At 39.2% G+C, this 16915-nt stretch overlaps 1 protein-coding gene across 2 annotated transcripts in view; it reads left to right on the forward strand.

Annotated features, from left to right (window-relative positions):
• The window catches only part of ABCG2 (ATP binding cassette subfamily G member 2 (JR blood group)), a 662915-nt gene that overhangs the window by 598164 nt on the left and 47836 nt on the right, over positions 1-16915 (forward strand). For both annotated transcript variants that reach the window (XM_078676202.1, XM_078676203.1), the window contains 2 exons: positions 614-696; positions 11019-11108. In XM_078676202.1, coding sequence (XP_078532328.1) covers positions 614-696; positions 11019-11108 — 173 coding nt within the window. The remainder of the gene's footprint in view (positions 1-613; positions 697-11018; positions 11109-16915) is intronic.

The raw sequence follows: 16915 nt of genomic DNA on the forward strand, positions 1-16915 counted from the left end.
TACAGACTAACCAGTAAGTAACCTTTTATTTTTTTATACACTGAGATACAATGGTATGATTAAGTACTTAAAGCTTGTCATGTGGCACGCAAGTCCCCTTTTAGTGAAATACAATGAAACATATTTTCACAAATTCAGAAAAGCACTCGCAGTTGGTTTCTCTTGTACCAGGGTGTACTGAGTTAATGCATTGTATTTCTTCTGTTTTTTTTATTTAACCCAGCCCATTTTATAGTCTTCCCTCCTATCTAGGTCTATCAGTGTTTTGTGTTCACCTGTTGTCTAGGGTTGCAGGCGTTATATTTTTTTTGTAATCTATGCTCCAGGGATTGTTTCCAGTTAGATGGGAGGCATTTGACACCAGAATGTAGAGCCACCTAATAAGACACTTTTATTCTCAAGGATAAAGACTAAATCCCCAAAAATATTTTAGGAGAGAGATATGAATATGTCTTTGTATTTTGGGTTTATTTTCAATCAGCAGAGGTGGCTTGAATTATTTTTCTCGCCTTTCTAAAATTGTTGCCGAAAGTGTGTGGCCGCTTCATGATTTAGAAGAACTTTCTCAGAAGTCAATTCTGCCCGTTTAAGACTTTTTTTTCCTCTTTTCTAGCTGGGAGTGACACTGATTTTGGCTTTAATTGTTGGTGCCATTTTCTTTGGGGTAAAAGACGATTCTTCAGGCATTCAGAACCGGTAAGTGAATACAATACGAAATCCAATCATAGCTCACAAATCGCAAAAAGTTATGTGTAGAATACAGTGTTTTCATACTAATTTATTGCTAAAGTTGAAATAGTTATGCATGTATTTTGTCTGGGTAGTCTAGGCAAAGTTTGAAAATGAGTTCCCATCTTATGAACCCAAAAAAGTAAACATGTCTCAATTGTGCAATGAGTTTAATATATTCAAGATGCTTTAGCACATTTGCACTGAATCCAGGTTTCGCCATAAAAGAAAGCACTCTGACCTAACAATTAAGAAAAATATTGATGCACAACTCAAAGCTAGCCAGAAAGGTTAGGCTTGCAGAATTTCCAGAGTAACTATTCTTGAGATAAATTGACAGGGAATGGATCTAATTTAAAATGTTATTTTGAGATTTTTGTTTAGCTATACAGGAGTAAAGATTTTACTCCTACCAAAGAGTACACCTTAATTTCCTTATTTCTCTTATTTACTGTTAAGCATACAAAATGCACTGTCTGTCCTCAGTTTCAACTTGGCATAGGCCATTTAAATTAAATATTCCACAACATCACAAGGCTTTTATTTAGCCACCCCAACATACTCCTCCACCTGTCCTGCTAACTTAATGATCTTTGAACACAAGAAACCCTTAGCACCTCTTTAGTCATTCTGAGTAGAACCACCAACCTTTAAATCAAACTTTTGGACCATTCCACACATAAGCAAAGACAAATTTGGTCCTTTAAGTGGACAGCCTTGATTCCATATTTAATCTCCAGCATCGCTGGACTTCTGTTCATTTTCCATTCGGTCTTTCAGCCATTCAAAAGTTTGTAACCTGCCACTATGTCTCAGTAGAGGTCATGCTTCCCTCTAATGATACCTCTCAGTTTGGCCAAGAATAACACCCATGTGAGAGCCACAGAATCTAGAAATTAAATTTTAGTAGGTTCTAACAGTTTTTTCTTCTTGCCTACCACATGGCTGACATCTGGGAGCGGTGGGATTTGGTATGAATTAATCAAGAGGTTCCTCTTCCACATTCTTGACATGCAAGCCTCACCTTCCTTGTCACATTCTTCAATAGGGCCGTGAGTGTTGCTCCCTCATCTTCACTTCAAAAGTCTCCCTCCGGACAAAAAAGCCATGATGTCTCACAACCTCCTCTTTTGGGGCCTTGTTAACGAGATCCCGTTGGTCTGCAAGGCAGTGTTGCACAAAGAGTTGAAGAATGATCCTTCAACCCCTATTAGAAATCTAGTCACCCATTAGTGGCAGCCCTCCTTTTTTCTCATTTCTCTGTAAGCTTCTTGATTTGAATTCTCCCTCATCAAGATAGTATCGAAGCCTTTTACTGCTACATACTTCTCATCCAGTTGTAGTGGTTTATATACTGTGCTCTAGAGATTTCCTCTATCTCATCTATCTCAACCAACCTATTCTTTGATTTTTTTCTTACCCTGCAAATGTATTCATGTTTGCATGAGTGCTGGATTTTGTGTTTTATTTTTTAACATATCAACAAGGACATGCTTTGAAGGGGATGGAGCCCAGGGAGAGAGCTAGCTGCTGATTCTTTTTCACAGTTCCAACATTCGAACTGATCCATTACCTCAACGGATTCATTACCTCTTCCTCCTACTCTGCTATTGTTTGGTGAGGCTTACTTTTTTCCAAAGAGGCAGTAGATTCTCCTACCTACTCCCCAACCCCTCCGCTTATCACTTTTATGATACTGTAGTTCTCATAGTGGCCAATCAGTGTGTGGACTGGAGTGCCAGCTTCTGAAGACCCTTAAGCAATGTTGGATCTGCAAGTATTCTTTGAAATTTTTCAAAGGGTTCTTTTATCTTTAATGTCTTGCACTCAGGTCTGAAAGATATTTGTTGGTGCAGCACATAGTTCTCCTGTTTTGTGGATGCTACCTGTGACAGTACCCACTTTTGCATCTTACATCACCATCCACTTCAGCAGAGCATTCACTGGCCATACATCAAGGTCTCCTCTCTCACCTTTGGCAGTTGCTCCTGGGTAACATATCAGTTATCCTTTCCACTCTCCAAGAAAGGATTTGGTTATCTGAATTTCAGCCCAGGGACTGAAATGTTGTCTATATCTTCTATAAGGACAGGTAGTCTTGCTCTCTTATTTCATAGAACCTAGGATTCCTGCAGTGCCCTCTGAATGCAAATGGTATTGACACTAGTTCAATTTATTAAATATGTCTGTTTATTTCAGTGTGATCTTTATAGTTAGGCTTTCCTGTTTTCATTTTTTATTTTTGGTAAATTCTGGTGTTTTTTTCAGTGTTTTCAAGTGATTTCAATACCTTAAAAAACAGTGGTTATCAGTGGTTACGCATTTTCGCTCCATTAAAAACAACAGAAACAGTGTCTTACCGGTGTTTGTGGAACTTTTTGCTTTTATTATTGCTTGCTTTCTGCAATGATAGTACATGGTATATAGACAGTGTACGTTCAGTGTATATGAGGTCCAAATACATTTTTACAAATGAAACTTATCATAGTACACCATACAATACTTCTTCAGTGAGTCTTTGGTCATGCACGCTCGCTCTTTCCTTCCCATGTAAACGTTTATCTGTGAAAAGGCCCTCTCAACTTTGGCACTTGAGACAGGCAACACCAAAATAGCCAGTACACAATTTGCTAACTCTGGCCACTGACAAAGCTTTCCATGCCAATACTGGTGCACCTGAAGATTGTGATTCTCTACAACAGGTTCTGCAACATATGTGTTGAACTGGGCGCAGATGCCCTCAGAGTTATTGAAGCAGTCAGAAATAAGGCAGCACTTTTGAAACTCCGGAGAAAATGTCCCTTTACGGAAGGCATTTATAACTTGTGCAGAATACCACAGTGAGGCTTCATTGACTTCAAATGCCATGGTTGCTGAAGGGCTATTTCCCATACATTATAAAATAAAAGTTCCTGAATTGCTCCTCAACATTTCGTTGCTTACCAAGTGGCAAGCACTCTAACATGGAACATGTTGCAGTGTCAAAGTCACTGAAAGTGTCACCCAGCCTACTCTCAAGGAGATGTTTCACATCTACACCAATTATGCTGAACACTTGGTAGACAAGAGTGTTTTATAGTTTTTTTATTATGCCCACTACAGCAGTCATGCTTTCCTGTAAAAATCTAAAAATGCCGCAGAGTGTACTATTTTTTCAAATTACCAGCAATGTGTGACCAAAGATCCTCCCATTTCTTGTCTTTGGCATCATCACTCAGCAAAAGTTCTGTAAACGGTTGCAACATTGATAATACAACATTCATGGCCTCTAGGACTGAGAACCACCAGCTAAGTGGCACAGTTGGGATGACTCTTTCTTTGATGCCACACAATGCACAAAATTAGAAATATTTCCATTTTAGTTTCTGCGCATATCAAAACTTTGCACCAGAATGGACTAAAAGGTCAATAGCATTCTTCATTAACTCTGAAGACTGTAAAGGTGCTTTCGGCATACCATCTAACAAGTGGCAAGGACCTCTTACAGGGAAGCACTTAAGCTCAGGTATCGATTTCACAGGTTATCACACAACTTTTTCATATACGTAGCTGAATCACTGTAAATACAAACAATATCACTCCAATCTTTGTTGAATTTGGTAAGAACTTTTTGCACCAGCATTCCAAGTGACACTGTGTTCTATGTTTTCTAAAAGTCTGGTGTCATGTTTTCACCAGTATCCCAAATGCTTTGTGACTGCACAATATACCTGTCACTATACCTTGCATTGAATGTTTAAAGCCTGGGGCATTTGGCAATTCACCTACTATCATTACTGACTCACTAGAAAAGGGGGCTAATGTCGCAAGGTTTTTTACTAATTTTTTGTGGGTAAATGTGATGGTATATATTGGGAAAGATTCTTATGAAACCTACATTTTCCTATCAGCAAAAGACTCAAACTTAGCCAAAAAAATCAAATATGATTTTGATATTTCCTGAATCTCTACAGTTTATAAAATAAATAAACAACACCTAAAACATGCTTCTAACCCCTGTATCTTTAGACCAAAGACCACTAAACTGAAAAAAGGAAGACAAAACAATATTTTAGTGACATTCCTAAACAACAAAACTCAAGCAGAATAATGTTAGCCCAGTCTTTTTTTACTGCTACCTTATATAACAAAGCTACATTGTATTGGCCCCTTCAGGAAGAAATAAAAATGACTCTTTCACTCTCCTTTTCCTATCTTTGAATGGCATTTAGTTTGTGGTTGTGCAGGTTTTTTTTCAGTGTTTATATGTTTACCCTGGTGAGGGCTATTTTCCTTCCGGTGGGGTTTTATCAGTTAATATAGGTTTAAACCTAAAACCGGACAGCCTATTTATAGTCTATATCTCTCTTGAAACATGCATGCAATGCCCTTATATGCCTTATTGCCTCCTCATCCAAAGCTTGCAAGATAACAGACATGCTAGGACCTTTCAGAACCATTACATAGTTGATGAAGCGTCACAAAAACATTCTTTGATCTTGGTGGAATTATCTTTCCTTACTCAACATTGACCCCAATTCTGCAGCGGCCAATAACATTTTTTTCCTGTCTTACCTGCTGAAAAAAGAGAGCTGAGTATGTACTGGCAAATAACTTAAATGAGGAAGCAAGACACAAAATACATACCAGAGCAGGTGCTGCCAAATCAGTTTCTACAAGGGTACTGGGGCCTGACATCAGGATTGCCAGAGAAGGTAGATGCTAGTATGCAGAGACTTGGGTGCAGATACTCAGAGGTGCCAAATAAAAATACAAAAAATCTTTTAGCAAATCTATTTCTTATGAACTTGCCTGTCAGCATTGAGTTGATGTTCCTTACTTAACATTGGGTATTCTCAAAATAAAACTTGCTTTGCGCCTTTTATAGTCATATATTTTAAATTTTGCCCATAGTTTTTGGACTGTTTTTTAGGGCCTCAGGTCTGCCCCCTGGACAAAAATGTTTTTCATCATAGCAAAGGAAGCCAAGAAACCTAAGCACAACCTCTTCAAACACCATAGGATTCAAATGCTTAATGTATTTATTGCCTGTATACAAATCACTGGAAAAGGACAGCAAAGTCTATCAAGAGTTTTCACTAGAATGTGTTAGTCACACAGGCTTATTGTCTTCACAAATCTGAACAAAGCAAAAGAAGATCAAATGCAGGAGTGTAGAACCTGATACACTTTCTAAGCAAGCTCCCTCTTGACATCTCAGTTATTGAAATAAACGTTGAGCTGTGACTTCTGCATGGTCAGCCGCTTCTATTAGGCTGTTGACTTCTACTGTCTCCTCAGGATGTTATTGGCTGCTGATGGCACACCATCTTCTCAGTGTTTGATTGTGTGTGCATCCTGGAGAGTCTCCTTCAATCTCAGGGTCTTCAGTGTGTATCTCGGTGTTGTCATCCATTCAGAACATTAGCCTAAACGTCAAGTCTAGAGTGATAATGCCAGCCATGCAGATTATTACAAGCGACAGATGTATCATTGAGGCTTGCACTAACAATAACTTTTCAATAAGACACAGGTTGCTGCCTCATGAAAATCTTTTAGATGGTGGCAACCTCATAGTCTAGGACATCTGTGGTAGTTAAAAGGCTTCAGAAGGACGCTACCAGTAAAGACTATTACTCAAATGTCTGAGCCTCTGAACTCATCTGCTCTGTCGTTGGAAAGCCCACTGATGTCCACAGGATGACCTTTTCTTAAGACGCATTGACATTCCTATGTTTTAATGAGGATGTTTAAGATGGTATCTCAGTAGTAAAACTGCCAGGTAAGCTGAGTGATTTTACCCATTGTGCCCTAATTGGGCAAGAAAGAGGTAAATAACACAACTCTTTCCACAACAACAATTGGGAAAGTATCATTTGTGTGTATATGTTTCCTTTCTCCACCACTTAGTCTTCTGCTTTTTATTCTCATAGGTTCTCCTAGGCTTGAAGCTCACACTCAGGAAATTGCCTAGTTCACCTTTATCTGTTCATTTTTTAGGTGCAGAAGAGTAGAGAAGCAACGCCCTAGAAATATAGCAAATCATGACGTTTTTCCTTATTGCCATTAGGAGCCAAACCCTAAAACTGGCTCTTGATGACCCAGATTGCCACAATGTAAATCTTCACTACCATATTCCCTCTTATCGCTCTTCTCTGTGAACTCTTAAACCTTCACCTCATTTCACCCTCCCACTGAGAACGAAGATGTCCCTTACAGTGTTGCTAATCAGGGCCCAAAAGAGGATGACTCAGAACGATTGTGTAGGTTTTCCCTATATAAAGAGAGGACCGACATTCTGTAGCTCTTATCGATCTCTTTAGAATGAGGTTATTCAATTCTATGCTGCTATGGAAAAATGTAGAATAGACATTAATTTGACTCCTAACAATAAAGCTATTTGTTTTCTGTATAACCTGTTGGAGGAGTCATCCATGAACAAATTGCATTATCTTTATTCTAAACTAGTTATGTCCAGAGCAGGCCCAGGAAGGCAGGATCCATATATGGTTTACATCATATCCTTGTGAGATATAGCCATCTAAACAGAACTTCACTTGGATTTGACGTCCCAGTAATTATTTTTCTCGCTTTTGTTGTAGACTACGTTTGTGAGTCGCACCAAACATCTGCAAAGCACCTTTCTCTATTAAGTGCTGTGGTTTCCCAGCAGGAGAGCTCCTGATACAGCACCTTTGCCCTTGCTAGAGTTCAGCATCAGTTAAGACCATGTTCATTGCTGGTAGTGCGGACAACCAAATGTTATCAATTCTACTTTCACTAACTCTGTTCCTCCAGAAAGGTACAGAACACAGCTAAATGCCTAACATATGACATTGTATTGTATGTAATAGGTCTGTTCATAATATTCATGATGATCAAACTTTTTTTTTTACGTCGGGCCTGTGAATACTTACTTAGGAGCAGAATGCAACCAATCGCCACCCGTAGCTTGCTGCAGCAGCCTTGGATAAAATCAAACAAGTTGAACTGACTCAAAGTATGGGGGGAGGAGGCATGGAAGGGAACTCCAGGAAGTAGATCCTGTTGAAGGTGAAGACTAATTAGAGGGTGGTCTTTGGAATGTGTTCTTGAATTGGTACTAATCATCTTTCCTACCTGATGGATGGACCTCAAAACCAACAGCAGAGAATGAACAATCTATACTTTTCTCAGTGTGGTCATGGAAGGAGGTATGAGCTGTACCTTTAGGATGCCGATCTGTAAAAAATCAGCAACCAGTTACATAGGCATAATCACAAACACATTGACCTTAATTACCGTGCGACTCATGCTCTCATCTCAAATACCAAGCGCTGCCTTAAACAAAGTATCAGAGTACAAACTCTCTGAACTTAATCTGTTCCTGAGGATTCTTTAATGGATCTGCAGTCTCAATGGTGGCAATGAGTCCGTGAGCTCTTCTCCTTCAAAATAAAAGAATTCTCTTGTGCTTGTAATCCGTCTTTTTAATATTTTCATTTTTGATTCTTCTGATTTTCTTTTCATTGTTATCTTTTGATCCTTTGAGAATGGCTCTCACTCAAACTGATTTCACTTTCTGCAAAAAATGATCCTTCCTGCTTTTAAAGTAGTTTGTTTTGCTAGAAATTCACAAACAAAATTTCAGATTCACAGCCCATGAATTCACTACCTTAAACAGTGTAATTTCATTTTCTCTAGGGAAGTGGCAGGACATTTTCTCTCTCTAAGAAACCCCACCAAGTCTTGGTCTTCTGAGATTTTTACCTTTTCAGAAAACATCTTTTTCCTCAATAAATGCTTAATCCCTTTAAATCTTCTCTATTTTTCGAGGAGTGCTTCTGCCTTGTTGGATGGAGACTCAATAACTGACAGTTGAATCAGGGTGTGGTGCCCTTCTGTTGTGGAGCCATGCCCTATTCCAAAATGTCTTCCAGTGTTCTAAAAGGCAAGACAAAGTTCAAACAGGCCTCTGCAATGGGCCCGAAAATGCATCGTGATCTAGGGCAGGAATGGTAGGTGAGAGCACCAGTCCTCATTTATACTGTCTCCTGAGCCATGTACTGGCTTTGGTATTACACAGGGAGGAGAGTGGGTGAGGGTCCTGATATATATATATATTTTTTTTTAAACTGGACTTCTGTTGAATGTTTGACCAAGCAATCCTGTATTTGACTAAATACTGCATGTACTTTGCAGTATACCACATACCATTTATATTTAGGATACGCCCTCAGTTGCTGCCTATTGGTAAAGTAGTTTATTGCAACGTTAATTTATTTTCATGGCCTATCTAAAAAGATTTTATAATTTAGTTGTCTGTACATTTCTTAACATTGTATGGAGATTCTGATGTAGTCAAGACCAAATACCAGGATTACAGCTTGTACAGAGAAGTATAAGGTAGTCTGTTCTTGGGACCATAAACATTTTTATAACAATTAGAAGGTTTAAGTAATACGTTTTTTGCATACTTGTTCCACTCCCCCAACACTGACATTCAGATGAACTTTATAAATGTTCATAATTAGGGTGTTTCTGGATATAAAATATATTAAGTTGTCCTTCTTTTCTGCTCTTATTATCAAAATCTTTGTAAAGGACTTTAAAGTAGTTTCCCCCTGCATATTGCCTTTGTTCAATATGGAACATTTGCACAGTTGTGGGTAAAGTTATGTTACTGCCACTTGAGCCCATGCATACTTGCTTCTTGATATTTGTGTCTTGAAACATAGCCTTCTCTTGTCAGAGACCATTTTCACGGTCACATAAAAAGATCATACAAATGTCTTCCGGACTGTTAGTTTTCTTTCCAAAACACACCTTCTCCAGCGAAGAATATTTCATACATCCAATTTCAACAGAAACAGATTTGTTCGAAATTATGCTCGCATTACAAAAGGAGTCAGGATCCTGAGTCAGTTACTTATGGCTTTTGGTCCACATTGTTGAAACCAGGGATTTCAAAATGGACTGTTGCACACAGTAGACTGTTAGAAGAAAGTAGACAATCTTTACCAGAAAGAGTCTCAGTTCTTCTGACAAGAGGCTTGTCTGCAAGGGTTGGTCACATACAGATTTCTTTTTGAGGAGCAATGTAAAGTGGTAATGATTAGACCTCCTTATGTTCCATGAAGCTGGTGAAGCACCATTGCCTAGACAAGGATGCTAGAGCTGCGGTACCTGTTGGGGATGCAGTCCCGAAGGCACTATTTAAATATTGCATCTCTGTGCGACCCCAGCCTAGTTAATTATGACTTTGCATTCTATTCAAAATGTTTGAATCTATGAATGATTAATGCTAGTAAAACATACCTATAACTTCACTTGTAACCCATGGGTAATTCACTGTCCATGCTACTACCATGAACATGGCCTCCAGTAACAGACCGAAGCTCATCAAATGACAAGTTAAGGGATATGAGCTCACGAGAACTCGATAGGTAATAGATGTTAATGTTGTTCGTTTTATATTATAATGTGCACATGAATAATGTTCTAAGAATTTCAGTACATCTATAAAGCCTAATCAAAACAATTGAAAGATAACAGAAGCCTAGAATTGTAGTTACAGTTAATTATTGTTTTCCTGTTTTGAAAGATGTTTTGTGTCTTACCATCAAAAGCCAAGCATGGTCACTTGGTTATCCCGTAGGGAAGTTTATGTGTTTTTTCTGGACTAAGAATAATATCGTCATTTGTTGCTAAGATATACGCATACTACTTGCATAAAACACAGATTTCCTATGAAGAATGTTCATTACTGTGTGGATCGATGATTCAGTGGTTTCGTAGTTTTAAAGAAAATGTTTGTGTAGGTTTGCTGAAATGAATTTTTCCGATTTATTTAGCTGTAATGGGTTTCTACGTAAATGTGTACATTAACCATGACTGCACACACTTAGTTAAATGTATATAATTAGCTTATGACAAAAAGAATATTTGTTTTGTTCATCTAGCATGTTTAATATGCCACGTGTGGAATCGTGTATTCGGTAACTATAACAAACGTGGTGTGTTTTGTTTTATTTTGTATGTTTTTTTATATGTTGTATATTCCCAACATATGTATGATTAAGCCTTTCTTCATCCAACAGTGCCCCAAATTGTTTATATGTGACTCCTAAACGAAAGGCTCAAAGCGCAGGAAACCTATTACCTGCATGATACTCAAAGCACCTTAAGTGTATTAACATAATTATGAAACAATAAATGAATTATGTTTATGTAGAGCAATATCTCTATGACCGAGTTAGAACATGTTTGTTTATGTACTGCAAAAATCCCTCGATGTGAAGAGAGACACGTTTTTCTTTTATTCTTCGCAGGGTGGGTGCATTGTTTTTCATAACTACCAATCAGTGTTTCAGCAGCGTTTCGGCTATCGAGCTCTTTGTTGTGGAAAAGAAGATTTTTATGTAAGTTGACTGTGTTAAGTATTCTTGTGCATCTTTCCTTTTGGTTTGTGGCCCTCTTTTTAATAACCCCATTTGAACCATATGTTTTTTCAAAGTGTTTCTTGAATCTTAGAGTCAGGTAATCATTGACTTTACATTGACAGAGCCTTATCTTACTCTGCTCTCATACACCCTTGACCTGGCAGCGACCCATTGCATTTGAGCTGCTAAGCCACAGTGCCACTAGCTCTTCCATGTTTAGAATAGGGAAGATCATCACTTGTTTTCCCTACCTTGGATTGCTATGCTTTGTAAACCAAGGTGGCCCATTTAGGAACACACAGTGGCCCCTACACACATCTCAAAACTTATTGCACACCAGTCCGTCTTTTTTTTTTTGCTTTATTTTTCTGGAGTTTGTTTTCTGAAAACAGATTGCAGAGTAGGCTAAATTAATTATGGTAATCAGTAAAAGGAGGTAGCCAGGAGGGGAAACAAGAGGCAAGGTGGCCTTCACCCGCAAATGATATACACAGTAAACCCCTGCTCAAACATTTTCTGAGTAGAATAACCATTATACTTTAGGTCAATCGTACAGATTCGAACCAGTGTTAGTTAGTCCAGCCGCTCTCTGGCTCACAGACCTTTTCTAGGTGAATCTGTTTATGACTATCAACTGTGGTGGATATGCAGCATTGTATGACAGATAGTTGTGAGAGAAATAGGAGACACCTTACATAAGCAACCAAGGAAGGCACTGAAGGATCATTCCAGTCCCCCATGCTTATCAACACTGGTATACTCCTGTGAATGCAACGGTGATGGACCTCCAGTGTAGGCTTCATTCAACCGTAGGGTATAATGACTATGCTGCATGAAAGGTGCTTGAGCATGGGTTTGCTGTCAATTAGTTATGGTGCCAGCTCAGCAATGTTCAGTACCTTCGGTGTGTTACTCCCGGGGTGGCTCCACTGACGGCACAGTGATCCCCACCTGCCTGGTGGGCATCTTTAAGGAAAAAAGGCCATCGCCTCAGCTGACCTTGCACACTGCCCCTCAGGCTTTAAAGGAGTCTCCATATCTTTCGGTAAGAGGTTTGCTAGAAAATCCGATCTATGTGAAATCCACATGATGTAGCAGCATAGTTCTCAAAGGCCAACCATACTGTATTAATTATGGCTGTAAGGAGCACAATAGTCTCTTAAAACTCTAGTCACATCAGTTGTAATACGCGGCTTGCCATGTTTACGGAATCTTTCTTCTTGGGAAGGCTGGTAGCAAGGACCTTTTGAAATCACACCCAATTTTCCAATTTGTTCAGCATGGCCAATGGATTCCATAGAGACATATACAAATATGTTTGCCTTTCTTCTTGGTGGTATTTATATTCTCAGCTTTGATAATTTTCTTTTCCACTTCCTTCACTCTGTCTGTCCTCCAAGCTGTGTATTAAGGCTGATATTTTTTCCATTTTCCTGGAGGAGAATGCCTCAACAATAGTTTGATTTGTCAATCAGTCGCTTCCTGTACAAAATCTGTCTCGTTGGAGCATTGTTCTTTCCACAGATCAAGATAGGAGCACCGTTATTTGCCTCATATGTGACAATCATCTTTTGGAGGGCTTTGCCACCAGCCTGTTTTCCATGCTTCATTTGCCTAGTTTAAAATTTATTTTTCTCTGACAGAGATTGTCTTTGGTCAAACTTTAGTGTTCTAATCTCATTATCATCTTAATTTTTGGGTCTGGCTTTACAGCGCTGTTGTCTGTTACCAATTCTTTAAAATATATATTAATTGAGCATTGGGTCAACCCTAAGTCCTTCTGACTTCATGCACTTGGGTTGTTTGGTGTATCATTCCACCTCTTATGGAGTGCTTGCAATACAGTGCAATAAGGACTATTTTACATCTCAAATATACACAAAGTCCTCACACATTAAACTATTTATCTCATGCAGAAGCAATCATTTCTTGTTTTGTTATTTACCACGCAGCTGGCTTTTTAAAACAATTTAGTGAAGTATTTTCTGCAGTTTTTCCTCTGTCTGTATTCCTAGTTGTGTTTTCCCTCTGTGACCTTCCTATTGACTTTATTTGTTTATTTCCCTTTGTTTTTTTCTCCCTGTACAATGTTTCTCTTGGTTTCACCCTCCGTTTCTTATTCATATTCTTCCTCCTCAGTTTTCATAAAAGAAAGTTCGGCCAAAGCAGTGAGGTCTGCGTGAGCAGGCTAGAGATGGATGAGGTCACATTAATTTTTTTTTTTAACAAGGACTTAAAATTTGTTCAACTATTTTTAGATAATCAGATAGTTTCATGGTTTATTGTAAGCATCCTGATTTCTGATCGATGGAATCCTCTTTTATTAGGTCTGTGGTGCCTATGTTTGCTGTATTTTTGTGGTTACTCACACCTGCACACTGGCACCAACAGCATTATCTGGTGGTTAATGTTGTTTCGTTGTTTCGAACTGAATATGGCTCCTTCCCCTTCTTCGTGAATAGTCAGAAGCTCAGATAAACACAATCAGAGACATTTTAAAATAGCCCAGGGCAACCACAATCCAAGGGCCCACGTGGAAAGTGAACTTTCTCTCTGTTTGACCTCTGTCTACCCTGTTTATCTATCTACACCTCTCTGTCTACCTCTATCTACCTCTAAGTCCAAATCCGTCTCTCTACCCTCTGTCATTTGAAGGATTTTTGGGGTCCTGAGCAAGACCAATTTCAATGTGTATGTGTGATCTTTTTAAAGTTTCACATATAATTGTTGGTAATAAAATTCAGATTTGATCCATACATGGACCCCCAAAATCCTTGAGATGTCCCTGACCACAAGGCCCTAGAGTCTTCGTAAGCCATGAGTGACCTTTGTGTGAAGGAATAGTCCGGCCATTGCTAGGTGGGAGCTCTGGTTTAGAATCCATTTGCACCTCTACTCCTTCTCCCTCTAGCAGGAAGAAAAACAATTCTTAAAGCACCTCCAAAGAAAGTCACAAAACCTTCATGCTATTTTTGGATCTTAAAGACAAGAAAAGTAACAAAATGTCTACCTGTATTATTTGTTCAAAGCAGGTTGTTAAGATTTGAAGTGAGGGTGGAAAATGTGACAAGGGTGTCCTTTTGGTTTCGAAAAACCGGGCATTTTCAAACGAATCGAATTGAGGTTTGTTTACCGCAAGTTCGAACTGGGATAGTTCTAAAATATTAATAGATAGCGAGGAATCTGGTTGAATGTTATATTTTTTTCCATATGCTCTCTATCGAATGCATAATTTTTAATTTTTCCCCATGGTCCGATTCACAGAGTTTTCGCACATTAAGTTTGTATTTACATTCCCAAATAGCTTGATTTGAAAGCGCAGATTCACTTTTTGAATTCCATTTTGTGAATTAATAAATGTAAATCAATTTTTTCAAACATAGAGGCATACTTATCATTATGTGACGCAAAGCTCGAAGCCAACTTGCTACACTGTGCTGCGTGACGAGGAAAGGGCAGGATTGTGCCGTATTTAACATAATATGGCGCATTCCTGCCTTTTCCCAGCGCTGGTGCACAATGTACTGCCTGGCACAAACATAGACACTCTTGCACCTTGGTGCAAGGGTACCTGCTTTGTAAGCGGGATTGTTTTTGTGCCGGAAGGGACACCTTTCTTCACTATAACAATCCCCTGAGGCATTTTCCTCTATGTGTACTGCATTATGTGGCACACATAAAAAGAGGAAAAAACAAGGCGAAATAAACATATTTCTCCTCGTTATGGCTTCCCTGGGAAGGCATAGCATTTTGACTCTTTCTAGGTCTTCCGGTAATGGTAAATCTGGACATGCGTCAAAATCCATGGATGTTGCGTGGGAACACCCATGCACCACCTATGGAACGCCTCACTGGGGCAGAATAATGGGAAGCAACAATTTGTGCTGCATTGCGTTTCTACATATTTAACAAGCTGTTCAGGGCCATGCCGGGTGGCCTTGCCTGGCTTGATAAATCCCACATAAGGCTTGCGTCGCGCGTGCACCCCGTTGCGTGGTGCACAAACAACTCTACCATTTGATCAATACGGCCCATAATGTTAGAACACTTTGTTTTAATATTTTTTGAGAGTAAACATACTCCTATTGGCAAGCACTGAGCATTTCCAGGATTGATATGCTTCGGAGAGTTTGTGCAGACTCACAAACGTGTATTCCTAGGTATTTGCAATTTTGTTTCATTCCCACCTTGGAAATATTCAGAAATTTACTCCTTTCAAGGCAGTGGTATTGACAGACAACACCCCAAACATTCGTGGATGTGTAGGAAAAGCGTTTCTCTACATCACCATTAAAAAAAAAAAAATGTAATGTTGGCATGTATATTTGCTGGAGTGAAAATGGAATTTGCTTCTTCTTTAAAGGAATACTCCTGGGAAGTTTGCTGCTGTTGCAGCTTCCCCAGCGATAAACCTAGAAACATTTGTTTGCAGAACTTACTGTGTATGGTCACTTCAAAGACAAATCTTTGATGTAATGTGTCTCTGTTGCCCTAAATTACTGTTTGTTACTTTTTCGTGCCAAGCATTAATTAATTCTAGAAGCAGTTTCATGAATGAACATGGGGCCAGATGTAGGTCACCAAATACCGGTCGGTAATGGCCGATTTCGGCCCTTACCGACCGGTATTTGGTGTGTGACATGTAGGGGGCCTAAAATGTACTGAATCGGTAAATTTACCGAATCGGTAAATCTAGATGTAGGTGGCACTGAAAACAGTGCCACAGGCCCTTAAGAATTCGTTATTTACCATCAAATACTATTTGATGGTAAATAACGAATTCCTTTGTACATGCACATCTGTGCATGTACACCTGTGCCATGTGGCACACATACATGCCCTAAGGGCATGTATGTGTGCCACATGGCACACAAGCCTGAATCAGGGGAACAACAGGGTGTCAAAGTGACACTCTGTCCCCCTTGTCAATTCGGTAATTTTACCGAATCGGTATTTAACGATTCAGTAATTGCCATTGGTTCCTATGGGCCTCAAGGCCCATAGGAATCAATGGCAATTACCGAATCGGTAAATACCGATTCGGTAATTACCGAATATTACCGATTCGTTAATTTATTCGGTAAAAATACCTACATAGCATTTACCGATTTGTAAATACCAAATCGGTAAAATTCGGTATTTACGAATCGGTAAATACTAATTAACTACATCGGGCCCATGTTTGTTTAATCCTGAAGTTTTTTGCTTTCTAACCCTATAAATAACCCTTTATTTGTACTGCCCCTTGCCCCCATTTCGTGCTATGTAAGTTATTGACCTTGTCCCTGTCGGGAATCCAATTCATGACCTGCTAGAAACACACAGATGTCAGCAGCAAATGATTCAGTCAGTGTTCAAGCCTCCTTGCCAGCTTTAAAAGCCTTCATTCGTTTCAATATCTCTTGCAACTCACCACAAAATGTAACTGAAAGAAACGGGAGCATGAACACACGATTTTCATGCACAAAGTATGAGGGAAAGTGTTTATATTTAGGTGTTTGTTAAAAGCAGAGCTGCCCTAGGGCTTCCCAGCGCGGATTGAGAGTTGCTAACAAAGAAAGAAGTGAATAACCCTATTGGGGAGCTACTGGGGGAACAACCATGCCTTGAGCTTTTTCCTAAAGGGAGGTGGGGCGTCCTAGAACGACAAAACTGTACCTCGCCTCTGGTGCCAAAGTGCCCCAATGGCAATGACCTCGCAATGGGCACTTTGTTTTCCTGCTTCCTTTTAAAGTTAGAATATATCACTAAATTACTCAGTGCATTCCTGTTCATGATTTTGCGCT

This window comes from Lissotriton helveticus, chromosome 2_1 (assembly GCF_964261635.1).
Source record: "Lissotriton helveticus chromosome 2_1, aLisHel1.1, whole genome shotgun sequence".
NCBI classification, from domain to species: Eukaryota; Metazoa; Chordata; class Amphibia; order Caudata; family Salamandridae; genus Lissotriton; species Lissotriton helveticus.